This window comes from Peromyscus maniculatus, chromosome 4 (assembly GCF_049852395.1).
Source record: "Peromyscus maniculatus bairdii isolate BWxNUB_F1_BW_parent chromosome 4, HU_Pman_BW_mat_3.1, whole genome shotgun sequence".
Lineage (NCBI taxonomy): Eukaryota > Metazoa > Chordata > Mammalia > Rodentia > Cricetidae > Peromyscus > Peromyscus maniculatus.
Window position 1 is genome coordinate 137,582,056 of NC_134855.1, and position 27,141 is coordinate 137,609,196.

The 27,141-nt window shown below is 43.2% G+C and overlaps 2 protein-coding genes across 6 annotated transcripts in view; one reads left to right on the forward strand and one right to left on the reverse strand.

The window, feature by feature from the left end:
- The window catches only part of Tti1 (TELO2 interacting protein 1), a 50,313-nt gene extending 45,672 nt beyond the window's left edge, over positions 1 to 4,641 (reverse strand). The window contains exon 1 of the mRNA XM_006984134.4: positions 4,595 to 4,641. The gene's annotated coding sequence lies outside the window, so the exon portion shown is untranslated. The remainder of the gene's footprint in view (positions 1 to 4,594) is intronic.
- Positions 4,294 to 27,141, forward strand: part of Rprd1b (regulation of nuclear pre-mRNA domain containing 1B) — a 47,362-nt gene continuing 24,514 nt past the window's right edge. The window contains exons 1-4 of one of the 5 annotated variants that reach the window (XM_006984132.4): positions 4,294 to 5,274; positions 12,164 to 12,293; positions 20,956 to 21,089; positions 26,184 to 26,293. In XM_006984132.4, coding sequence (XP_006984194.1) covers positions 5,124 to 5,274; positions 12,164 to 12,293; positions 20,956 to 21,089; positions 26,184 to 26,293 — 525 coding nt within the window. In that variant the 5' untranslated portion in view covers positions 4,294 to 5,123. Of the gene's footprint in view, positions 5,275 to 6,102; positions 6,246 to 12,163; positions 12,294 to 20,955; positions 21,090 to 26,180; positions 26,294 to 27,141 lie in introns of those variants that run through there. The other 4 variants (XM_006984131.4, XM_016002652.3, XM_076571083.1 and 1 more) reach the window with 4 other exon arrangements.

Genomic DNA, 27,141 nt, shown 5'->3' on the forward strand with positions numbered 1-27,141 from the left:
CACCCAAGTTCATTCACAGGTACATCCATATACATCATACACAAAGATTAAAAATTGCATTTATAAATGAACTGTATTAAAATACGGCAAGTCTGCAGTTATAGACAATTAACCATTCATGTTGTTCTACAGAACACACACACACACATACACACAGAGGCAGACTACGTTGCTCTGGCTCATAGTTCTAGAGGTAGAAGGTCTAAGGGCTGTGTTAGGTGATGGTCTTCTTGTTAGAAGAGTCCCTGAAGTGGCACAGGGCATCATATGTGAAGAGACAGGGAGTGCATGTGTGCACTTGTCTGGTATTCTCCTTATCATGTAAAGCTTCTTCAATCAGGGGAGCTCCACTTCAACATCCTTAATTGTTAATCCCAGTTGCTTCCCAAGGGCCATACCTCTCAATGCCAAAGTGCCCACTCTCTCAATGCTCCACAATGGAGATTAACTTTCAATACACGGAGCACTAGAGGACCCTCAAACCATGTCCCAACCACAGCAGAGACAAAGTGGTTTAAATCAAATCACTGCAATTACATATTAGGAAAGATTGCTGAAGAAGCTTTGCAACTTTTGTGGAAAACAAGTTTGTTACTAAAAAATTCACCAAAAGAGGAAAAGAATTCACTGGCAAATTCTAACCAACATTTAGAGATGAATGAACACCAATTCTGCACAATACAGAAAGAGAGGAGAAAGAATCTCCATTTTCTGAAGTCAGTAGGACGCTGGCACACAATTAAAGACTAAGGCCAGGGCCAGGCTTTAATCCCAGTACTTGGGAGGCAGAGGTAGGAGGATTTCTGTGAATCTGAGGCCAGTCTGGTCTACAGAGTGAATTCTGGGACAGCCAAGATTATGTTTCCTCCCTTCCCCCAAAAAAGACTAGAAATGGTAAGACGGCTCAGCAGGCAAAAGCACTTCTGTCAAGCCTGAACACGAGTTCAATCCCTCAGCCCCACATGGTGGAAGGAGCAAGCTTACTCTGAAAAGCTGTCTTCTGACCTCAACATGGACATGCACGTACACACACATACCCATGAACACACAAAATAAACAAACGCTAACAAAAACATTTTAAGGTGTTTAAAGGGGGAGGGGTACTGAAGAGATGGCTCGGTGGGTAAAGGTGCTTACCACCAAGTCTGACAACCTGAATTCCAGCCAGGACCCACACGGTAGAAGGAGAACCAACTCCTGCAAACTGTCCTGACATCGACAGGACTAGGCATGCATGTGTGAACGCGCACACACATACAACTAATTAATGTAAACAACAAAAACCTAAAGACTGATTTCCTTCATGTCTACCAACAAACAAATTCTAAACTAAATAACAGGACATCCACTTTAGCAGTATGTAAAAAGCTATAGGATACAACAAAGTAAAGTTGTTCCGGAGATTCAAGGCTGGCTCAGGACTTGAAAACCCCTCAAATTAATATTAAAAGATTGAAGAGGCTAAATTGCATAATCAAATCACCCCCATCTTCCAGACCTCTCAAAGGTAACATGTCCTAAGCCTCAGCCTCTTTCTGCACCTTCTCCCTTAGGACTCTAACATTTTTAGCTGTAGCCTGGAACTTGCCCTTGAACTCCAGACTGATAAGACCAATTGCCTATGTATTTGTATAGGTTGCCCTCTGTACCTGTGAGCCCTAAACTAGGAATTCAACCAAGCAGACCAAAAATATTTGGTAAAAAAGCCTATGATTGTATTGAACATGTACTCTGCTCCTTAGTGCTATTCATTCTTTAAAAAAAAACTCTGTAATAACTTTTTTGTTTGTTTTTCGAGACAGGGTTTCTCTGTGTAGCTCTGGTTGTCCTGGAACTCACTCTGTAGATCAGGCTGGCATCAAACTCAAAGTTCCACCTGCCTCTGCCTCCCGAGTGTTGCCACCTAGGCCTGTGTAACAACTTTTACAAATCATTTACACTGTACTACATATGAATTAGAGATGATGTGGCACCTGAGTGATGGTGCATGTATCAAAGAGCCAACTCTCCAGACACTGAGTAGTGATTGGTGACTGTTCCTAGATAAGCATTTTCAATCAAACATGTCTACCCTGTAATGTTCAGTCCCCAAAACTGCTTCTCTTTCTCTCTTAAGCTCAGTAAACAGAAATCTCATCCTTCTAGTTGCTTAGGTCAGTATTCCTGGGGCCACCTGGACCCCCTTGTCTTCTTTCCTATCTAAACCCAGCCTATCAGCAAATCCTGTTATCTCTTCCTTTAAAACATCTCCATATTCCATCCTTTTCCTCCTTCTTCCATTGGTACAATCTTGGTCTGAGTCATCCTTTTACCTGGGTTATTGTAACAGCTGACAAGCTGGTCTTCCTGTCTTCCTTGTACTGTGACTGTTTGCTACATAACAGCCTTGCTTATGTAAGCAAATCCTCTATCCAAATGTAATGACAGCACAGTGCAATAAGAATAAAATGCTCTGCCTTCAATTGCTACTGTCCATTCAGAGAAACGATAAATCCTGACTTGTGCCTACATGTGCCCATGGGACATGGTCCCTCCATACTTTTCTGGCTTCATGTCTAGCTACTCTTCTGATTTTTATCACTTTGGTTATACCATCTTTTCTACTCCTCAAAACTGCAAACAAGGGTTTAAAGTTGGTTTTCTCTCTACCTGGAAAGACAGCTTATGGTTAGTTAGTTCTTTGCAAACTGACCAAATATTTACTTATCCTTTCTGAAGGGCATATATAACAGACTCCTATGAGACTAACATAGATTTCTCAACTACCATGGGGTCTCTACTCCCCTTGGCTTCCTGGATTTTTATGCAAAGCCCTGGTCATTGACTCATGTTATACCTGCATGCCTGATTTCCTGTCTTCTCTAGCAGAAGGCAAGCTCTCAAGGACATGGGTGTTTTGTTTGCCTAGGAACAGTGCTTCATACACAGGTGCTCAAAAATTATTCACTGAATGAAAGAATCTTTGGCTAATGTGAAGAATTTGGGATGAGGTGACCATGACTGAATTCTAGTTTTGCCATTTTCTTGCTATGCCCGAGCAACTTCAGATAGGTTACTTACCCACGTTTTATGTGCTCTCATTACCAAATGGTGATGGCAATCCCCACTCCAGAGTAACGTTGTCAAGGATTGAGATTTAGAGTAGTAGTAATGTGCTGGATACATAGACTCAGTACAAGGGTACTTAGTACATGACAGTTTCTAGATACTTAGCCATTGTTTAGATGAGATCTCAAAAGCCCTAGGCCCCCTTTTTTTTTTTTTTTTTTTAAAGGCAGGGTCTCACTTTGTAGTTCTAGCTGGACTGGAACTCACTCTATAGACCAGGCTGGCCTCAAACTCCCAGAGGCAAAGCCAGGCAGATCTCTGGGAGTTCGAGGCCAGCCTGGGCTACAGAGTGAGTTCCAGGAAAACTGCAAAGCTACACAGAGAAACCCTGTCTAGGAAAACAGACAAACAAACAAACAAACAAAAATGCAGACCTAGCTCAAAAGCTCCAACTTATGATTATGAGTAGGTGCTGACTTTTATGTTAACTCAATCAGCTATGACTTCAGCTTTGATCTCAGATGCTGGGACACACTAAGATATACTCTCTTCATGCAGGACTCAGCTATGTGATCTTGAAACTTATGTGATCCTTATACTTCTCTAACCTTCTGTTTCCTCATTTGTGAAACCATGAGACTGTAATAACCTACTTCACAGCTTTGAAAAGTAGCAATTTCTCACCGTGCTAGCTATGATCATGATGTACTCCAAGTGAAGGGTCAAAGATGTGTACGAAGAACAGAACAGTTAAGAAAACCAGGCATCAACTATAGGAATGTCTTCTAGGCTGGGATGGATGGGCCTACAACTAAGAAGTTCAACAACAATCAGGAAAGTTGTAGGTGTGTGTGCACGCGCGCGCGCGTGCGCACGTAAGGCCAGAGGAGAATGTCAGGTGTCCTGCTCACTCTCCATCGTATTCCTTTGACACTGGGTCTTTCACTGAACCTGGAGTTAAGCTGGCAACTAGAAAACTCCAGCGATCCGCCTGCCTCAGCCCCACAGCACCGGAGTTACAGACCTGGCCCACCGACTCGGGCTTTTTGAGGGCTGGGATGGGAACGCAGGCCCTCGTTCTTGCAGGGCAAGCGCTCTAACCCTGAGCCACTTCACACCCCTCAAAAAAAAAAAAAAAAGTCACTACCACAGAGGACGTAACTCCATGATTTAAGCAAGCAACTGAGTCAGAGTCCAGCGCACAAAGCCGAGCTTCGGGAGGTGAAGCCCTGGACGTGAAAAGGTGGTCCTGGGAGGCTGAGCAGTTCCACCACGGGAGGGAAGGGACGTCACTTCTGAAGGCAGAACAAGAGCCAAGGTGTGCAGGCCTTCGAAGGGTACGCGTCTTGATGGACCCCGAGGAGGGCGGGGTGGGGGAGGGTGTGTGTGAGCCCCAGGCACCGAGGGGCAGTGCGGCCTGGGCCGGCCACCTGAGCGACGCGGCCCTTCCCACACCCAGGCCCCGCGCTTGCCGCCTCCGCGCCCCCTCATCTGCTTCGGGACGCTCCTAGGCGGCCGGACGCCCTCTCGCTCCCGCCACTCTTACCTCGTCTTCCAGTCTTTTCCCTCACTCTCCCGCCTCCTGCACCCAGCCGGAAGTGACGAACAAGCAGCGCGCCGCGCCGCGCCAGAAAAGTCCTGCCGGAGCGGGAGAAAGGGTCTCGGTGAGGCTCACTGCGCCGGCGCGCGGGCGCGAGCGGTTAAAGCGCCTTTCGGGGGCCGAGGACCTGGGATTGTTCCTTCGGCCTGCCCCGTTCGAAGTCCCCCTGAGCGAGGCCCGAAGAGGCTGCCGCCTCCCACGGATCGTTTCCCTCCGGCTCCGAGGCCTCCCGGCGCCCGGCTCTGGCCCTTGCCCTTTGACCCCGTGGCGGCGGGGTGAGAGGTCGGGTGGCCATCTTGTGGCGGCGGCGCGGGCGGCTGTTACTGCGGAGACCTGTCCCCTCCCCCAGCCTGGTACCCCTGGCCGTCTGTCAGTCGGCGGAGAGCCCTGCATCCTGTCAGGGGAGGCCTGGGCCGAGTGCGGTCGCCCTCTCCGTCTCACCGGGCGGCCCAGGCCGCTCCTCGCCGTCGCCACCATGTCCTCCTTCTCAGAGTCGGCGCTGGAAAAGAAGCTTTCAGAGCTGAGCAACTCTCAGCAGAGCGTGCAGACCCTGTCCCTGTGGCTCATCCACCACCGCAAGCATGCAGGACCCATCGTCTCCGTGTGGCACCGCGAGCTCCGCAAAGGTGATCACCCCCACCCCCGGGCTCTCCCCTGGGTCTGTCCCCGGGCCCCTCTACCTTCTTAACTAAGCCTTCCTTTGCGGGCCTGGGTCTCTGATGGAGCTTCTACCTTTCTCAGAGAGGGAAACTGAGGCCCAGGGAGGCATACGATGTTCATCTGAGGTTCCAAGGGCTCAGATGCCCAGACGTGGAGTTATTAAGCTGCTGTCCTCCTCAGACTCCCCCTCACACTTGGCGACAGTTGTTGGTTTGTTTTGCTTTTAAATCTTGCCTGTGCTGGGAGCTGTAAGCATTATGCACCAGACCCTGTTTGGGGCATTTGGAGTAAGATCCAGCGGTCCCTGGCCAGACACTCTGCATTGAGACCTGGTGCAATCACTTCCTAGCTAAGTAATATTGGGCATGATTCTTCATATCCCTGTGTCTGTGTATTCTTATCTATCTATAAGACCGACACAAAGTTAGCTGTACTTACAAACTTTACTCCATGTCGGTCACTGTTCATAGACTTCAGAACAGCCCTGTCAGATGGGTAGCCTTCTGCACTTGCCATAAATTCAGACTCTCAGAATCTGACTCATTGAGCCCTGCCTGTTACTTTTCAAGCCCTGTGTTGGACACTTAATAGCAAGTTGTCTCTGGCGTCTGTGTGGAAGTGAAGCCTGTCTTTGCCACTTACCTCAGCAGCTTAACCTCTGTGTCGTTTGTGTTTCCTTGTAGAGAAAATGGAGATGGTGCCAGGCGGTGGTGGCACACGCCTTTAATCCCAGCACTCGGGAGGCAGAGGCAGGTGGATCTCTGTGAGTTCAAGGCCAGCCTGGGCTACAGAGCGAGATCCAGGATAGGCACCAAAAACTATATAGAGAAACCCTGTCTCGAGAAAACAAAAAACAAAAGCAAAACCCAAACAAACAAAAAGAAAATGGAGATGGTGATAACTTATATTGCCTTGGCTTTATCGTGTGTCACTATAGGTAGGTTGCTTTTGTTTTTGTTTTAGGACAGGGCCTCACTATTTAGCTAGCCCTGGCCTGGAACTCCCTCTGTAGCCCAGGCTGGCCTCAGAGAGCCACCTGCTGCTGCCTCCCGAATACTGGGACTAACAGCAGGTGCCACCGTGTTGTTTTGTTTTTATAATTCTCAGAGCCTTTTGAAGTAGGAACTTTGCAGATGGGGGAAACCCAGGGTTCCACGAAGCCGACTGTGGTCAGAAGCCAGGACAGTCCAGTCAACATTTTAGTGTGCTGTAGGCACAGTGCAGCCTTGAGGAGAAGTGGTAAGGTAGGCCTGTTGATTGCCCAGTGTGTGGCTTGGTTTTTGCCTTCAGGCTGCTACACTTGGTGTGGAGCTGTGGGCAGGACACATACAGTGCCAGCTCACACTGTGCTGGGTTCCTTAGCAGAAGGCTGAAGAATTGAAGCGTAGTGGAAAGTAACTCCACGTGTGTCTTGACTCTCTGAGGTATCACCCTTTGTTGTAGATGAGGAAAGTGACGTGGATAATGGTATGTTTGATGTCTTTGAACTGGTGAGGCTATGCAGGCACCAAATTCCAGGAGAGAGAGAGAGATTCTTTTTTTTCAGGAGACTGTACTCTAGGCTTCTCGCAGAGCCTCCCATTTATGATTTGCTGTGCTTCGATAGGAATCCCTTCAGCCCTCTGGGACAGTTAGGTAGAGCCTGGGGTTCCCAGTCTGCTGTGCCAGTCAAATATCTACAACATCTGTGGAGACAAGAGAAAACTGCCAGTGACCTGCTGAATCTACCTGTTTGGTAGAATCTCTTGATCATCTTGAAATTGTCAGCCCGTCTCACACTTCTTTTGTGACACCTTCTCAATTCCTTACCATACCCTATTTGGGTTATGCTAGAGAATAGCAGTGGAGAGGATGCTTTCATGGCTGGAGCTCCCTTATCTCTGATCTTAGCTGATAGAGTCTTATGTAGCAAGTAGGCTGGCATTCTTATCCCCATTTTACAGATACAGCAAGGTCAGTGGCTTGCTCAGGGGGTCCCTAGCTAGGACACGGGCCCAGGGAGGACTGATCTCCAAGACTTGTGCTTTTTCAAGTGCCTCGTGCCTCGGTGATCTTCACCAGTGGAGGTGTGGTCTGAGTGCAGCTGGCTGTCCTCGACTGAATGGTCTCCCCATCCCATCACTCTCAGTAGGTCTTCTTCACTAGGTGTGTTTTGACCAGGGCCCTCTAATGAGCTTAGAATTGTGTCTGTTACCTAGTTAAAAATTAGTTTAGCAGTTTGGTTGTGCTTCTGATAATGTTTTCATGTTTGAGTCAAGATCTATACAGCACTGGCTCAGTTGTCTGCGGCAGTCTCGGGGTTGTGCTGTGTTGTCCACAGGGCAGCCACTTACTCCATGTCACTGCTGGCGATTTAAAATGGTGACAAAGGAACTACACTTTTGAATAAATATGAGTGAAGATTCAGTTCTCCAGTTTTATTAGCTTAGTCACGTGTTGACTGGCCACCCGTGGCTGATGGCTACCGGATTGGATCTTGTAGAGCTAGAGTTCTTCCCCAAGCATTGAGGTGTGTGTTCATCTGCTAGCCAGTTTCTCTTGTGAACTGAAAGTGGCCCCATATTACAGCAGAAAAGGGTTTGTGCTCTGATGTTGAAACCGACTAGCTCCTGGTGTTCTAGCTCCCCCTGAGCCTTTACAAATGGCCGTTTGGGTTTATGGATTGTTTTTCCCGTCTAAGACATTGCCACCATCTTTGAGTTGTCATCAAAGTACCTGTGAGCATTACAAAAATGATTTCCTCTTGCTTAGGAATTGCTTTTGTTTTTAATGTTATTTCCACTTTCTAGGAATTACGAATTGGTCCTTTTAGATTGTAGGTAGAACTTCTCTCCTTTATGGAATATTTTGTCATTATGAGGCTATTTGATGATTTTGGTTTTTTGTTTTATGTTTTTTTTGAGACAGAAAAAAATTATTTTTTTCTCTCTTACTATGTATGTAGCCTTGGCTGGCCTGGAACATGCCATGTGGACCAGGCTGGCTTCAAACTCCCAAAGACCTGCCTGTCTTTGCCTCCCAAGTGCTAGGATTAAAGGTGTGTGTGCTACCACACCTGCCTAAGATGAATTATTTTTATGTTGGTTTTTTTTTTTAATTGTGGCCACAATGTAGGTAAGTAGTTCCTTTTTTCTAGAATACTTTGTAACCTTTCTCTATACATAAAAAATTTTTTGATTAGCCAGTCCTTTAAACTTGACTCAGCAACTAGTTCTACTGGTTTTTAATGGGCTTTGGTAGGAGGTGGGAAGATACATTTTGTCATATTGTCACCTAGAGTTGGAGTAGTGAGATGTGTGTACTGTGTGTTTTGCTGTGTCACAGTGCTGCTACACACAGGGTACTTGTCTTTTAGGGTGGCCCAATGTGATTAAGGCTGAAAGAGGCATTGGGTCCCCTGGAACTGTAGTTATAGGCAGTTTGACCTGCCATGTGGGTTCTGAGAACCAAACTTGGGCCCTCTGGAAGAGTAGTGAGTCTGCCTTTTTTTTTTGAGATGAGGTCTTACTATGTAGCCCTGGCTGCCTAGGAACTTACAGAGATCTGTCTTTCTCTGTCTCTCAGGTGCTATGATCAAAGGCAAAAGTCATACACAGCTTGATTTTTCCCCTTAAATCAAAATAATAGTTTGTTATTATTTCTTAAAACATTATAAAAGGAAAGCTGTGCTAACCCTGATCTGAGTGACCAAAGCATAGATACTGAGTTTTGGGTTATAGAATTAGATGCTTATCAGAACTGAGAACTTCAATATGTTTGAGTAGAGTGTTATATTCCTCTTTTCTATTTTCACTCTTGACTTTATTTTGTTTAACTTATGTGACATTTTAATTGCATCATTTTTTTTTTGTTTTTGTTTTTGTTTTTGTTTTTCGAGACAGGGTTTCTCTGTGTAGCTTTGCGCCTTTCCTGGGACTCACTTGGTAGCCCAGGCTGGCCTGGAACTCACAGAGATCCTCCTGCCTCTGCCTCCCGAGTGCTGGGATTAAAGGCGTGCACCAACACCGCCCGGCCTAATTGCATCATTTTTAAGATTAGTTTTTTTTAATGAGGTTATAATATAATCACATCATTTTCCCCTTCCCTTTCCTCCCTCCAAACCTTCCCACATACCCCTTGCTCTCTCAAATTTATAGCCTCTTTTTTTTTTTTTTTTTTTTTTTTTTGAGACAGGGTTTCTCTGTGTAACAGCTCTGGCTTTCCTGGAACTCCCTTTATAGACTCAACTGGCCTTGAGCTCACAGAGATCCACCTGCATCTGTCTCCCAAGGGCTGGGTTTAAAGGAGTGCACCAGAACACTCACACAGCCTCTTTTTTCTTTTTCTTTCTTAAATTAATTGTTGTTACGTACTTACATGTATATACATATATATTTCTAAATATAACCAGCTCAGTCAGTATAATGTTACTCATATATGTGGTTTCAGGGCTGACTATTTGGTATTGGATAACCAGTTGCTATGTTGTTCACTGAGAAAGACTCTCTCTCCCTCTCAGCATTCCTTAGTTGCCTGTAGTTCTTTGTGTAGGGCTGAGGCCTCAGGGTCTTTCCTCTGTCCGTGTTAGCATGTCTGCTGTTGTCCTTGTTCAGCTCATAAGTTAAGTTTAGGCAGTCACGTTGGTGAGACTTTGTGGGTGTAGCCTCTGACTTGGAATATCTTTCTACCTCCTCTCCTGATCCCTGAGCCTTAGGTGCAGGTTTTTTGTTTTGTTTTGTTTTTTGTAGATGAGACTGGGCTCTGCAACTGCATTTTGATTGGTTGTGGTTTTCTGTCATGGTCTCCATCTATTGCAAAGAAGAGTTTCTTTGATGGGGATTAGGACTAGACTTAGGAGGCCCTGGAGAAGGATGTGCAGCTATAGGAGTGTTCTTAACTGCTGAGCTGTCTCTCCAGTCTTGCTGTAATCCCACCTTTGTATGTAGCAGCAGTGAGACACTGTATCAACTCTGGATACTTTTATCTTGACTTTTTTTTTTTTTTTTATAGTCTCAGTGTGTAGTTCTGACTACCTTGGAATTTGCTAACTCTAGGTAGTCTAGGCTGGCCTCAAACTTATGAAGATTTTTCTGCCTCTCTTTCCCCAGTATTGGGATTAAAGGCATGCACTACTCAATATGCCTGACTTGGCTTTGCTTTTGAATAATCATTATGACAGGTATAGGTTTCCTACAGTCTCCTCAGTTAATTATCTAAATTAGGTTATTACTGGATGGCTAATGTAGTTCAATATCTCCCTATCTAATTCTGTGAGCATTTTAGGATATAATTTAAACTTTAATGTGCAGCCAGGCATATTGAGACCCTGTCTTAAAATAAATAAGGGGCTGGAGAGATGGCTTGGCAGTTGAGAGCACTGGCTGCTCTTCCAGATGACCCAGGTTCAATTCCCAGCACCTCTATGGCAGCTCACGACTGTTTGTAACTCCAGGTTCAAGGTATCTGGCATCCTCACACAGACATACATGCAGGCAAAACACCAATGCACATAAAATAAAAATAAATTATTTTAAAAAAGAAAAAAAACAATCAGAACAACTATAATGTGCTTTTAAAACCCTGTTTTTAATTTACTTATTCTATAGCTGAGTTTTAAAATGTCAGTTCGGCCTACTGTGCTTTTCAGAAGTGTTCTTTGAGAGCACTGGAGTAATGGCTAGGAACACAGTTGTGTAAAAGTTGGCATAAATACTGCTAGAGTTTTCTCTCTAGCATTGAAGAAAACTGTTTTGAAACATCTTATTATATTCATATTTATTTCTTTTAAAAGAAAACCAGGACCAAAATTGGTAGTGATATAACTTTAGGGTTGAGAACTTATGTGCATAGAAGCCAGAAAATTCAGGAATGTTCCCCCAAGCAGCTGTAACTCAGGTGTATTGCATGAAGCTTTTATGGTTTAATATATGATTCCATATAGAGTAATAGAAAATAGTACATTTTGTATGTGTAACAGAGAAGAATTATGGTTTTCGTGGGAGTCATAATTTTGCATATTCAGATTTGAGATGTGTGTAAATTTTCAACAATAATACAGCATTTCTGCATGTTTGTGTTTGAGATTAACGTTCATTGGTGTATCTAGAGAATCTTCTGGACTGTAGAGTCAGTGTCATTGGCTGACTATGGTTATTGGCATCTCAGAAAAATTATCAGTTGAGAGCATCAATTACAAGATTATCTTTCAAAGTTGAGTCGTAACTCAGTGTTTCACTCTAGAACATTTGGTAATGAAGATTGTATTTGAAGTAGACATCCTCACAGTACAGTGAATGAACACCTTGGCTTAGCATTAAGATTGACAGCTTATCTTTAAGAATTTTCCTTGAATTATCTTTATTTTTGCTGCCAGTTAATTACCCTGGTTCAAGTAACACAAAAATGAAGCTGATGTTTTTCATTCTTCTCCCAAAATTGTATTCCCAGATGTGCATGTTAGAGACCTCAAGGGTATTTTATCCCATTGTTTTATCCACTTACTTGACTCTGAGAGGTAGAACTCACCTTAGTGTTTTTTGTATGTGCAGGTGTGTGTGTGTGTGTGTGTAGCCCAGAGGTTGATGTGTCCTCCTTAACCACTACCCACCTTATAGAGTAGAGTAGAATCTCTCACTTAAACCTGGAGCTCACCAATTGGCCTAGCTAGCTGCCAGCCCCAGAGAACCAACCTCCACCTGGCCTTTTATTTGGGTGCTGAGATCCAAATTCCAGTCCTCATGTTTGTGCCACAAGTGCCTTCCCTGGTGAACTATCTCCTCATTTGTAACGTTCTTTAGGAATAGCCTAACAATCATTAATTTGAATTTCTTTGGTATAAGTTAAATTGTCCTTTTTTTTCTTCTTTTTTTTTTCCAGCCAAATCAAATAGAAAGCTTACTTTTCTATACTTAGCAAATGATGTCATCCAGAACAGTAAAAGGAAAGGACCTGAGTTCACGAGAGAATTTGAATCTGTCCTTGTGGATGCTTTTTCTCACGTTGCCAGGTATGTTTTCTACTTGGGGGCTTTTAAATTTCGCACCTTTTTGTTCTATTTTTGTAATATCCTTTGTAAATTGGCAACTTTGTACTTTACAAAGTGTTTCGAAGGGCAAATTATGGTTTTATGTTTTTCTGGGCCCTTAACTATCATCTCAGACATATAAACATTTTGAAACACTGAAGAGATTCATTCTGGTACCAGAAACACATCTTTTCCCCTGAATTCACCTCCTGGATTTCTTTCTTGAGTATGTTTTCCATGGCTAAGTTGTCTCATTTGTTTATGATCAAAACCCAGAGGTAGCAGGATGAAAGAGCCTTTTAGTAATGTCTCTTCAATAGCAGAAATTGGCTCCTGAGACTTCTTTATTTCCTTCTCGATTTCTAGTTTGCTAAAAATAGTAGTCATTACTGTCACTACAAAACTAGTCATTCTAAGTGTGGAAAAGGAGATGCTTGAGCCGATTGTAGTGAGTCTGCTTCTGGAATTGCAGTGAGCGCGGGACTGTGGAGCACTCAGGCAGCTGGGAGGAAGCTCATACCGGTTAACACTTTACATCACTTGTGCTTATTTTCACATCTTGTTGTGGGTATGAGTTAGGTTCCCAGGAGGAAAATTGTGGGTTTTGTTTATTTGGTAGACTGTTGTGTTTGTAAGGGTGCACAAACAATATACAGATCTTTGCAAAAAGAAACCAAGAAGAGTGAAAATAAGACTAGTGGGTGAAACAAAAATGTTCTGGGGTCTAAGAAGGTGTGAGTAAAGGTCTTAAATGGGAATTTCAGTCTGTATTTCTTGAAGGATTTGAAATGTTCAGAGGAATAAAATTAGGAGTCCAGAAATTTAAAAACCACATCTAGCTTTCTAAATCTGGAAAGGATTTTTGCTTCTACCTGTGATGCTGGCTTCTGATGAATGTGGGCATGGAAGTAGCAGAACATCTTAGTAACTTGAAGAAAATTACCGAGTCTTGGAACAGCTGGTAGGCTTACCTTAGACCGCTGGAGCAGCTATCTGGAATTGGAGACAGGGATTTGTTTTGATAAGGTTTAGTTAGGTGCCTTAGATCCTGCTCTGTCTCAGACATCATGTGAGTGGCCTTGGGTATGTCAGTTAAGTTTCTGAGCTCAAGTTTCTTACCTAGTTAAAAGGCATGGAAACTTCTTATCTCTTAGTTACTGTGACTCCTAGTAGAGTGAGAAGTTCTGTGAAACCTGGTCCACATTTTACCCAACCGTTTTCATGCACTACACTCCCAGTAGGGAAGGACTGTTTCTTTTCCTAGCTCCCGGGCTGCACACTTTGTAGTACCTAGCCCACAGCCTCCAGTTCAGGGAATGCATTTACATAGCTTTTCACAGGGCTTTCCAAGACCTAGCAGCACTGGGGTCTGGCCTGGTGCTGAGCAGGGATTTAGTAAATATTCGTTGATTGAATTAGGATAATAGTGACTAATTGGGACAAGATCTGGTTTAAGGAATTACCCCACAAGGGTAGTAAATTAACATTTTTATTTTAAAATAATAATATTTTCTACTATTTTATTTTTTATTTTTTATTTTTTGGATTTCTCTGTGATGTTTTGGTACCTGTCCTGGAACTCACTCTGTAGACCAGGCTGGCCTCAAACTCACAGAGATCTGCCTGGCTCTGCCTCCTGAGTGCTGGGATTAAAGGCGTGCACCACCACCACCACCACCACCTGGCATTATTTTTACTGTCTTAAATAAGGAAAGGACAAGTAGAAAGGACTAGAAGGTGGGTACCAAGATTCAGAGGGCTTGTCTAGTGTGTGGACTCATCTAAAACTATATAGAAGCTAGGTATGGCAACACGTTCCTGTAATTCCAGCACTCAGAAGCCAGGCTGGACTATGTAGTGAGATCTTGTCACAAAGAAATGGAATCAGAAGGTGCTGGAAAAACATCCTGGTATATTCTACCTGACTTTTCCCAGCTCCTGTCTGCACTCCAGTCTGTTTAAGGTCCAGTTTGAACCATGTTTCTAGGCCTATCTCCTTTACCCCATTATTAGAACAGAAAGTACAATAGTTACTTTAGTACTAATGGACATTATCAACCAAAAGTAATTTAGTATGTGCTCATGGTGTGCTTTTGCTGTGGCCAGACGGTGAACAAAAGTGGCTGACCCATTAATCCTCAAATTGATTAGCAATCTTTTTTATGATGCTTCTATCCCTAAGCAAAAAAATATTTGAATTCAGAGAAAACACAGTGTTCATAGGGTAGATTTGATTTAAGTAGCAGTTTAATTAGCCAGACTATGAACATGTATGGTTACAAGTACCCTGTTTTCTTTAAGTTTGAAAGTAGTTACACATTCGTCATTTAACATATATGAGTGTTCTTTATATGTCACATGCTGATCCAGAGCCTGGGGAGTATCAGGGAAGAAGGCAGACAAGGACAGTGAAGAGAACAAAACATCTTGAAATGATATGGACACAGTTAAGTAGAATAGTGTTCTGGGGTGGGATCTCTTCTAGGCATTGTGGGTAAGGAAGTGACATTTGAGAACCTAAGGTAGAACTAATCATGGTATCTTAAAAGGAACAGGATGTAAGCCAGTGGATATGGTGAGCAAAGTGAGATGTAGCCCCAGATGAGATCAGAGAGAGGTAGAAAGGAACTAGTTAAATACTCCCTGAGAGTCTTTTCTGATAGGATGTCAGTCAAGATTTTAAGCCAGGGAATGAAACAATTCCCATAGACATTGTAAATTATCCTTCTTTTAAAAATCTTGTACTTATACACATATGTGTATAACAGCTAAAAAGAGGCTGTGAATTTGAAAGGGGGTTGGAATGGGTATATGGGAGGGTTTGGAGAGAGGGAAGGGAAAAGACGTAATTATCATTTCATAAAATATAAAAATAAGCCGGGCAGTGGTGGCGCACGCCTTTAATCCCAGCACTCGGGAGGCAGAGCCAGGTGGATCTCTGTGAGTTCGAGGCCAGCCTGGGCTACCAAGTGAGCTCCAGGAAAGGCGCAAAGCTACGCAGAGAAACCCTGTCTCGAAAAAACAAAAAACAAACAAACAAAAAAAAACAAAAAATAAAAAGGGGAAATATCTAAAGCCCTGGTAAAATTAAAGAGAAAAAGAAACCTAAGCATATATCTAGGATTTTTTTCCTGTCAATCCATTTGTTAATTGTGTTGCCATTAGTTCATGAAAAGTTTAACCATTTGTAACATAATGAGTAAGGACTTAAGGCAAAAGTTGTACCTAAAAAAATAAAGTTCAGTATACTAGGAGATTTCTCTCTTTTTATTCAGCTACTCATATGTTGATAAGGCATGTGTATACATCTCATTACAATGTAGAGAAAATTCTTTTAAATTTTTAAAGGCTTGTATTGTTTTGAATAGATGAGTCGGGGTAAAAGCCAGCCTAAGCTGAATTGGCAAGCTCTGGGTACAGTTGACCCCATCTCAATATGTAAAGTGGGGAACAATTGAGGGAAGCGCCTAATATCAACCTCAAGCCTCTACATGCGTGTACACACAGATGTGAACACACATACGCACTCAGATTGCTCGCACATGCATGCATGCACACTGTGTGTGTGTGCATGTGTGTATGTAAAAGGCTTGTGTGGAGAATGGGTTATGAAGGGCAAGAAAGCTTGAGTTTGGAAGGTATTGCTGTGGTGTTGGCTAAGGTGAGATCAGTTAAGGCATTTGCAATGAGAAGGCTGTCTCCATTTATTGAATGCTTATTCTGTAGATAGAGTCTTCTCTCCTGTAAAATTTGTACAATGTGTTGGAATTGGGTGGGAGCTGGTGGTGAGGAAAGAGAAAAATGTTTAGTGTAAGTGAATGGTTGATGGTACTGTTTACTGAAGAAGATTTGATGGAGGAAATGTTTTTTGTTTTATTTTGGCCATGTTAAGTTTGAAATGACTAGTTCGGTGTTCCAAGGGGGTAATTATGGATAGACACATGGGTAAAGTAGTTTAAAATTCATAGAGTTTTAAATTTTTTCTTATTTTATATATATGGGCATTTTGTCTTCATGCATGTCTGTGTGCCACATGTGTGCCTAGTACCCACACAGATCACACAGGGCATCATCAGCTCTCTGAAACTGGAGTTATAGGCAGTTGTGAGCTGCCATGTGGGTGCTGAGAATCAAATCTGGGTCCTCTGAAAGAGTAGCAAGTGCTGTTAACTGCTGAACTACTTCTTCAGTCCCATCCCCCCCCCCCCCCCGCCCCGTGCGCCTCCAATTTATTTTTTTTTTAAATTACATTTGTGTGTGTATGTGTATATATACTCATGTGTCTATGCGTGTGCTATAGCAAATGTGGAGGGCAGAGGACAACTTTCAGAAGTCAGTTCACTCCTTCCACTCAATCCCAGGGATTGGACTCCAGTTGTCAGGCTTGGTGGCACATACCTTTACCCACTGAGCCATCTTTTCTGATCCGAGACTTAATTTCTTGAGAGATAAATCAGTAGTTATTGCCAAATACATGAGACTTCTTTGTTGTTTGTGGGTCTCTGTACTTCTCCCAGGTGGGTAACTTCCTAGGAGGGCTCATGGCTCTGATTTACTACACCCAGGGATACAGACGATCAGCAAAGGGGGAAGGTGCATGGGTAATTGTGACAGCAGGTTTGGAATCCATTCTGATGGGGAGAGACTCAGCTGAGATATTGGAAGGCACCTCTTCCATTATTCCTGGAAGTACGCAGTCATTCATGTAGAACCATTTCGTTTACACAGTTGAGACACAAACCACTGAGATCATTAGGAAGTGGAGCATCGCCCTGAAGCCCCAGTCCCCAGGAGTACTCCTGTCTTAGCTTTCTGTCACTGTGGGAAAATGCCAGAGATAAGCATAAGGGACTAAGGATCCCTCTGGCCTCATGAAGTTTCAGTTCCTGCTGCCAGCTCCACTTCTTTTGGAATGGAGGGAGGAGGAACATCCCAGCAGGGAGTGTATGCTGGAGCCCTCAGGATGGCTAGGAAAGAGGGGGAGGGATTGGAGGGGCCCCTCTGAAGCATATCTCCTAATGGTCCAGTCAGCTGTGAACTCATTGATGATATAAGCACCTTCCTGGCCCTCCTTTATCCACAGCATCTGCATGGCCGGAGTCAGAGTCTTCAGTATTGGATACTTCTTGTGGGACCACTTTATACACAAATGATCAGCAGCCACCAGTTGACAGCAGGTCTTTCTAGGACACAGCATTTATATTAATTCTCATTCTCTCTCTCTCTTTCTGGGGGAGGAGCAGGTTTTGAGACAGGGTTTTTCTTCGTAGTTCTGGCTGTCCTGGAACTCACTTTGTAGACCAGAATGATCTTAAACTCAGAGATCCTCCTGCCTCTGCCTCCCAAGTGCTTAATTCTTTTTCTTCAGGTTTATTTTCAGTTTGTGTGTTTATGGGGGTGCATGTGCACATGAGTTCAGGTGCTTATGGAGGCCAGAAGCAACAGATTCTCCCTGGAGCTAGAGTTGGAGCTGGTTGTGACTATGCTCTTAACTGCTGATCCACCTCTCCAGCCCCATCAATTCTTTCTGAACAATTATGAAGGGGTTTTCTGTTCGAGCTTTGCATGAGGTATTGTGGGAAAAGCTGACATCTTAGAAGAAAGGATTCTACTTCTACTGGGTCTACCACAGACTTGTTATATATGGGTAAGACTGATGTACAAATTAAAAACGCATATAAAATACACATATGAAAAGTGTGTGTGCGTGTGTGCGTGTGCATGCGTGTGTGTGTGTGTGTGTGTGTGTGTGTGTGTGTGTGTGTGTGTGTGTGTGTGTTTCCTCAAAGAAATACCATGGAAGCACAGGAAGGAAAGTCCCTAAGGCTAGCTTGGCAAGGGCTTAGGATCCAGCTGACACTTGAAGAAACAGTGCTGTGTGTGTGCTACATACTATGACTTGGTTAGTTTTGGACATCTGTATTAGAAAAGTAAGCATAGGTTGAATTCATAATTAGAATTAAATATATACTAAACATTCAACATACATACTCAGTGTGTAAGTAATTATTTCTTTTTTTCCATAGTTCAATAGCACATATTTTTAAAATATTTTCACTTAGCTATTTCTCATATACAAATCATTTATTTGTTTTGTTTGGAGACAGGTCTTCATGTAGCCCAGGCTGGCCTCAGAGTATTTGTGTAGCCAGAGATGACTTTGAACTGATCCTCCTGCCTTCTCCCCTTGAGTTCTGGGGTTATAGGCACTCATCACCATGCCCAGTTTATGCAGGGGTGGGACTGAACTCAGGTCTTTGTCCATGGTAGGCAAGCAGTGCCAAATGAGCTACGTTTCCAGCCTCAAGAATTCTCAATTTAGAATGAAATCTGTGTAACTTGCAAAGGTAGTGCCCCTTTTTTTGTCAAGCTGCTTTTTTGCTCTAGCTCGATCTGATTCTGGGTGCTACAGTGACTTCTGTTTCGCTGGGATGACTTATTTCAAAACCGGTTAGTTCAGTTAATTTTTGACTTGAATGACTTTGCAGAAAAGTTGGAAATCACATGCTTTATATAGAATTCAAAAAAGGTTTTAAAATTTCAAAAAAGACTGATTCAGCCAATATGGTCCTTGGGCGGGGGGAGACACATACAACCCCCTCTGTCCAGAAATTGCATTTATACAGAACAAGTAAACAACTATTTTGTACAGCATGTGAGAGCTAATTGTATGGGACACAATGAAGGTGGGGCAAGCAGTGGAAGTCACTGGGGGACTAGGGAAGTGCTGCTGAAGAGGGGGGCGGGACTGAGAGCCACCTCAGGAGAGCTGGCTGCAGGGTCTAGGCCTGAGGACCAGAGTAGGTAGGCCAGGTTGAAAAGCCTCGAGGGCTTTGTGAGGACTCTGTCTGCTCTGAGGAGAGTGGAAAGAAACAAGAAGTGCCTTCCCCCAGCAGCTAGAATTACATTATTAAACCCTGAGTAGGCTGGAGGAGGACAAGGCTGGAGGCAGGAAGAGCGGTAATGAGGCTATCGGAGAAGGCCTGCTGGACGGAGATGGCTGCTGCTTGGGCCAGGTTGTTGGCAGAGGAAGGAAGCGGTGAGAGTAACTCTTTTCTGCATATATTTTGAAAATAGATGTCTCGGCATAAACACCAGAGAGCTTGCTTATAGTTGAGCTCTTTAAGATGTAGCAGAAGCATTTCCCTGTTTTCCTAGTGCTTACCTCTGAGTTGAAAAAAATTATAAAACATTATATGTTTCCTGACTTAGTACTTTGATCGCAGTTTAGTTGACTTGCTACTAGTAGTTTGTAAGTAGGCCATCCGACCAGACCAGGCTGAGCATTAGCATAGAGCATTAGCATAGCATCGCAGAAGTGCTGTCAGTGCTGAGGGTGGGTAGAGCTCCCATCTCAGTTGAATTTGGTGTTCTTGAGGTACTTAGTGAAGACAGTTGACTTTGTACCTAAGATGTGGAGGTCTTTTCCCCTCCCTGTTTTGGCATAGTTTCATATATCCGAGTCTGGCCTCAAACTCACTGTGTAGCTGAGGATGGATGGATGACCTTGAACTTCTGATCCTCTTGCCTTCCGCTCCCCAGTGCTGGGATCACAGACATTGCCAACCATGCCAATCAGCTTTTGCAGTGTTGGGTATTGAACCCACGGCTGGACAAGCATGTCAACTGAGCTACATCTCTAACTCAGGGTCTCCCTTTTTTAACAGTTACATTTTAATTAACTAATTAATTTAGAGAGAGGCATGACCCACTCATGAGAGACAAGAAAACTTGCCTGAATTGTTTCTCTTCTTTTAGTATGTAGTCCTGGGTATGGAAATCAGGCTGTCAGGCTTGGAGGCAAGCATACTTACTTGCTGAGCCATCTTGTGAGCCTTACGGTGACCCTTCTTACGGTGCTCAGTGTTAAGATGTGGCTTTTGTGCATTCTCACTGAACAGAGTGCACAGGAACCCAGCGGGCAGGCAGGGCCTGGGTCTTTTCAGAAAATCTCCTGCTTGTCTGCTGCCATCTCAGACGTTGAGTAGGTAAGAGGTTAACACTGTGTCAACATACCAGCAAAAATTACCTAACTTTTTCTTTCAGTTGTAAATTAAAAAGGACTACATTATTTCCAGTGTGTTCCAAGATTATTCACTAGATACATGAGTGTGGACACAGAACTCAGGGTCAGCCCAGTGTTAAAGTCATTATGACGTAGTTAAGGTTGAGATACTTTTAGCACATATGTGTATGTGTGTAGAGATGTTGCTGTGTTAATGTAAATTTAAACATTTGTGCTTTTAAAATCTTAAAAGTTTGGCTAATTTTAATTTCCAGTCTGTGTCTAGGATTTAATTTGAATTGATGTTTTCTGAAAAGGCAAGTTGCCACAATTGATATGGTCAGTTTTATTTTCTGTCTGTTAAAACCAGTCAAATAGGCTTTTTTCCTATTCTCTCTACCTTTCTAAGGGGAAAAAAAAGATTCCTTGGGTTATGGGATGCCTCTTCCCCATCACCATGGGAAGAATGCAGTTTCTGTCAAGATTTGGGAGTCCACGTAGCACAGGGTGTACCACATTCTTGTTTTAAGTATGTAAATCATTTTGGCCGTTGTTGATTTTTTTTTTTTAAGTAGATCTGTCCTAATTAAAAACAAAAACTTAAGCTTATATTTATATCTTTTCATCTTTTCTGGGCAGAGAGGCAGATGAAGGCTGTAAAAAACCTTTAGAAAGATTGCTGAACATCTGGCAAGAACGAAGTGTGTATGGCGGCGAGTTCATACAGCAGCTGAAGCTGTCTATGGAGGACTCCAAGAGCCCTCCCCCCAAAGGTAGACCCATCACCACATGTTTACAGCTCTTGGTCTTTGCTACTCCCAACCCTACATGAAAAGCTGCAGTGGGGGCTGCTGGGGCTGCTGGGATCCACCAGCCGCTTTCTGACTCTTCAGAGCGAGACGATCCTGAGCGATGGTGAGAATTCCTGCAGTGCTGGCCCTGGGCAGGCCTGGCCCTGTGTCCTGCTGCCATGCTTTCCCTCCTCACTCCCGTGTGTTCCTTTGGCCCGCCTTGCTCCTTCAGGAACTGCCCCCACACAGGGAAGGAACAACCACCTTCTTTAGAATTGTGGTTGACTAAGGACTACCTCGTCCTGGCCCTGACATTGTCCACAGCAGGGCCTCCTATAAGTCCCTTGCCCTTTTAGAACTTGGCTTTATTGATAATAAATCTGGTTTTGTATACTTTTATGATTGATAGTTTATTGTCTATGTTGATTTTGATCTTTACTGAGCCCAGGATATCCTTGGGAAGTATGTATGTAAATTTTGAAGTTCTTAAGAGTTTATAAGCTGGGCAGTGGTGGCGCACGCCTTTAATCCTAGCACTTGGGAGGCAGAGGCAGGTGGATCTCTGTGAGTTCAAGGCCAGCCTGGTCTCCAAAGTGAGTTCCAGGAAAGGTGCAAAGCTACACAGAGAAACCCTGTCTTGAAAAACCAAAAAAAAAAAAAAAAAAAAAAAAAAAAGAGTTTATGTTACTTCTTTCTCTAAAGAATAAATTCAGATGTTTGGGTTTTCAGTCTTTGGTTAGTTGTGGGTTACTTCTAGTTGGCATGACAAGCTCCTAAGCAGGAGTCACTCTGATCTGACTCCATTTAAGCTTGCTGCTGAGGGTCAAGTCCAAGTACTCACCACATTGAGGAGGTTTTCTGATGTGGACTGATCCACTTGCAGATTCTTCTTCCATGCCCTCACAGTGCTCCTGGTTCTTTGGGCAGACTGAGTTTCTGAGTGCCCTTTTAAGCTCTGTACCTGCTGCACTTTACAACACATCTTTCCACCCTTTCCCTGTGACAGTGCATTCTCCAGGAATGCCACCCTGGCTCCCATGCCACCATGGCTTCCTTGCTGTGGGCTATGTAGCCATCCCTCCTTGTTCTCTGGTGCCGTGCACACAGCTCTGCCAATGGCATGTGCTTTACAGTAAACTGAAAGAGGCTTTCTAAGAAAGGGCTTTCAGGCTTTGGGCCATTGTGAAAGGATTTACCTAGAACTGTTAAAAAGTGCTGCTGAAAAGCAAGGTGTTTGCTGCCTTGGGCTCCAGTAGTGACAGCATTGTGGCCTTTGGAAGTTTCACTCTAAAGTAGTTTGGGGAAAATATCCAGCGGTTTTTGCCTGTACCCTGCCTTACAGTTCATTCGGTAGATAGTGCCTGGGACAAGCAGGAGAGCTCTTGCCTTAAAGGAAGATTGAAGCCGATGTTGAAGTGGCCATTCAGGCCTGGCTGCACACACGTGTTGGGCTGTGCTAGGTGCTTTGGAAAGGAGTGCCGAGGAGTGAGAAACAATTGTACACCACAGGGAGCAGTCCCAGATGTGGCAGTGTTGGGAATTGTTTTACAGGCTAGCAGTGACAGGTGCTGGTTCATTGTCTGTATACGTTGGTTCCCCTTCTCCTTCATCCTTTAAAGACAGACACTCAGTAGGTTCCCTGGGTGTGTTGGTCATGGCAGCTCACTCTTGTGTTCCCAGGACCTGGATGATCAAAGTCATTTACTACCATCCTTTCAAAACCAAAACACTCCTGTCCTCCCTAGAGGCTCGTTTCCAAATTTGAATAGTTTGTTCATGATGAGTATTGATTCATGGGTAATTCATTATCTTCAGGCAACTTATACAGTTTGCCTTTACAATAAAAGATTTCTTTTGGAACTTTTTTAAAAAGGTTTTTATTGGTTTATTTTAATTATGTATATGTGAACTGGAGTTACAGCTGTGAGCTGCCATGTGGGTAAAGAGAACAGAACTTGGGTCCTCTGCAAGAACAGCCAATGCTCTTAACTACTGAGCCACCTCTTCAGTGCCAACACATTATAATTTTTCTTTTGATCTTATATTCATATTCTGGTGGCCACTCCTTTCACCTGACACTTTTATGCTGTGATGGCTGAGTGTGTGGAGGTCATACCACACTCCATACGTTAAGTAGTTACTGTGCATTGAGTACTATTGGGTATTTCATATGTAAACCATATGCTAGTGTATTTTCCACTTAACAGTGTATCAATCATTGCTTTGCAAGATGTAAACAGAGGCAGAGCTTTTCTGTCCTGACCACCTGGTCCCAGATAAATGCATAAAATCTTATATTAATTACAGAATGCTTGGCCGATAGTTCAGGCATTATTGTTAACTGGCTCTTACATTTAAATTAACCCATTTCTATTAATCTATGTATTGCCACATGACTCGTGGCTTTATCTGTCCTCTAGCATCTTGCTTCTTGGGCAGCTTGCTGGCATCTCCCCCAACTTCACCCTTCATCCCACTCCTCAGTTTGATTGTCCCACCTAACTTTATCCTGCCTTGCTATAGGCCAACCAGCTTTATTATTAACCAGTGAGAGTAATACATATTCATAGTGTACAGAAGGATTATCTTACAGCGGCAAGACTATAAAATGATCATGTAAATTGAAACTATGCAAAAAGAACTTTAATAATATGTGTAGAAAATCACAATTCTGTGCTTTTTTTTTTTTAAACACCGACTACAAATGTATAGTGAAAAGAAAAAGACAGTAGAACTAACAGTTGCTTTCGATAGGCACAGTGACACATTCCTACAGTCCCAGGACTCAGGAGACAGAGGCAGGAGGATTGCTAGTTTGAGACCAGCTTGAAGGCCAGCTTGAGCTGCATAACGAGATCCTGTCTCAGTAAACCATTGTCTAGGATAAAGCTGAACAACAGAGGGCCTGCCTCCAAGGCCAAGACCCTGAGTTCCGTTCCTAGAGCTAGAGAAACACAGAAAGCAGAAATATTGAAATAAAGTAACTTTCATTGTAACTAATGTGTCAAGAGTAGTTTGAACAGTCTTGCTTTCCGTATTTTAAGTGTTTTAAAACGGGGAGACATCCTTTTTAATTTTAATGTTTTTTGAAGGGTGGGGATTAGACAGAGGGCTTCATGTGTGTCGGGTAAGTGTCCTGCCAGTGAATTGATATCCTCTGCCCTTTTTACTTTATTTTGAGACAGGGTCTTGCTGTGTAGTCCTGGCCTTGAACTCTGAATCGATATCTCAGCCTCTATGTGGCTGAGATTGCAGGCATTTGTCACTAGATAGACTCTGAAAGATGCTTTAGTGTGACGTGTTTCTGTGGGGTTACTTCTTCCACCGTCATCCTCTTTCCTCACTTTTGCTGCTAACTTGGCATCACTAGGTCCTTCTGCAGCATTAGCCTCACAGCATCACTAGGTCCCTCTGCAGTGTTAGCCTCACAGCATCACTAGGCCCCTCTGCGGGGTAGAAGTAAGCACTTACTCAAGTGCTTACTTCTCAGCTCCTCTTAGTGCCATTCAGATTCAGTTCCACCATAGCTTTTGTTGCAGCTTCTTTGTTGTGCTTTCATTTTTGTTCTCTACTTATTATTTTTATGGAATGTGATATGGTATCTATCACTGAGAAATGGGATGACACAATTATCTACTCTCCTGTCCTTGTGGGCTGAGGAACCAGTGCGCAGTGACTGTCACTGACAGACATTGCAGAAAGGAAATGATTGGTTATTGATTGTGATTTGGCTGCTGAGCCATTAGAGAAATGACTTCATCCCAGGACTTAGAGACCCGAAGTGCAGTGCTGGGGACTGGTGTCATTTCACTAAACTGTGAGAGCCGTTCTCCATATACTATGCATTGTGTGAAACAGGCACAGCCTCTGTCATTACTGTGGCTGGTTATTTTCTCCCTTCCCTCCCACAAACAAAACTGTAAGAAAACAAAACAAAACAAAACAGTTGATGCTATTGACTGGCCTTCCTGCTAACATAGCCAATTCATGTATAAGATAGAAAACAGGAGCTGCATCCTTAGTTCCAGAAGAGACTTAAGTGGACATGTGCACACCTTCCTTGTGAGTTGCCCTGTACGTGCAACAAGTTCTGAGGCGGGTGCCTGTACTCCCTTTTTGACAGATAAAGGTGCTTGTGCTTAGTTGTTCGCATACAGTGGGAAGAGTATGGACTTGAGTGTTGCGCCAGGGAGTTGTTTAACCTCCCTAGGTCTTTTTCTGCTTGTAATGGAATGTTCTGTCAGAGTTGTTGGAAAGATGAAGGTAAAGAAACCATCGCAATGCTCTGCACATACTTGGTGTCCAATATTTCTTTTCTACGCAGATTTATCATTTAGACTTGTTTCCCCCAGTTGTTTGTGCTTATTTTGTGTTGCCCGATGTGATGCAATAGGAATGATTTTAGAATTAACACATCTATCATAATCATGTAAAAGCACAGGGGACAGATAATAAAGAATGTACCTTGCCAGCCTCAAAAGTAGTTAATTCTAGAATGAGAACTTAAGTAATTTCTTCCAGTAATATCAATCACGTTTCTCAGTAATGGTTGTTTTTTTATTGTACAGTAAAATTAGATTTATTCTGGTTTTAAAGAAAAATTTCAAAGAGTATTTGTACTTGAAATCTTTGACAGTTTTGTCCCTCCTATTTTTTTTCCAAAATGATCCTTGGAAAGAATAAAGCTGTTTAATATGCAGTGTGTTCTCTGTGCCCCTCATACATGTTGGTTTACTTCATTGTATTGCCTCATGCTTCGTACCATTTTACTGTTTACTTTTTTTAAAGAAAGGAAGGAAGGTTCTAACTATGGTAGCTTGGGACATACCAGTTTTAGATGCTTTCCAGTAGCATTTTCTTGGATTCAAAGAGTCAATCTTAGATGACAGACTGGGAACTTTTTGTCTCGTCAATAACGTAAGGAGTTACACCCATTTAAAATAACTATCAAGAAAGTTAGCATGAAGCCATCTCTGAAACTGCACACCCCACCCTCAATTTACCTGTGGTCATTGTACAGAACACTGGATGTTTGGGCAGGATGTGCAGCTCACATGTGTCACATTTTCCTAGCAGCAGAAGAGAAGAAGTCTCTGAAACGAACTTTTCAGCAGATACAAGAGGAAGAAGATGATGACTACCCCGGAAGTTACTCTCCCCAAGATCCTTCCGCAGGCCCCCTCTTGGTATGTGACTCCAGCACAAAGTGACTCCAGGTGACCTCTAAATGAAAGATCATGACCACGAGGTGGCGCTTGTTCCTAGTAGTGTGATTTGTCAAAGGGCTGCAGATACAATAGCCCACCCAGAGCTTCTCAGACATCAGACTTCACCCTGGCTTTCACACCACGACTTCACAATGGGTTTATGTTTGGAATTGGTTTTGTCTCCTAAAATGAAAAATATTCTTTAAAAGCAGATTTATGGGCATGATAAGATATTCTGAAGTACTTTGCTGTGCCTGTTGCTAATAGCATTCTTGTTTAAGCAGACAACTTATTACTATCTAAGGACAGTTTTGTAACTGCCAATAGTGAATTTACTGCATGATAACCTCTGTTATAAGAATTACAACAGGGAGTTAGCATTTAAGGATGCATTTGCCTTAGATAACCTCTCATGAAACAAGTTTGGTTTGGTTCATCTGTTTACCATCAAAGAAAATGAGCCACACAAAAGAGATTAAATAGCATTTAAGTAATTTGCCAAGTATCTTAATTTGAATTCAGATCTGTCACAATTTAGAGTCCATGCTTTTTTAAAGTTTGTTTTGTTTTTAATGTTTTGAGATAAGAGTTTTACTATGTAATGCCTGCTGGCCTTAAACTTGATATCTTCCTGTTATAGCACATTATATCTGTAATACTAGCCCTGAGGAGTCTGAGGCAGGAGGATCACAGGTTTAAGGTCAGCCTGGCTATATAATGAGACCCTATTTAAAAAAAAAAAACAATACTCCTGCCTCAGCTTCCTCAGTACTGGGATGACAAGTGCATGCCATCATACTTGGCTGTCCATGTCCTGTTTGTTGGAT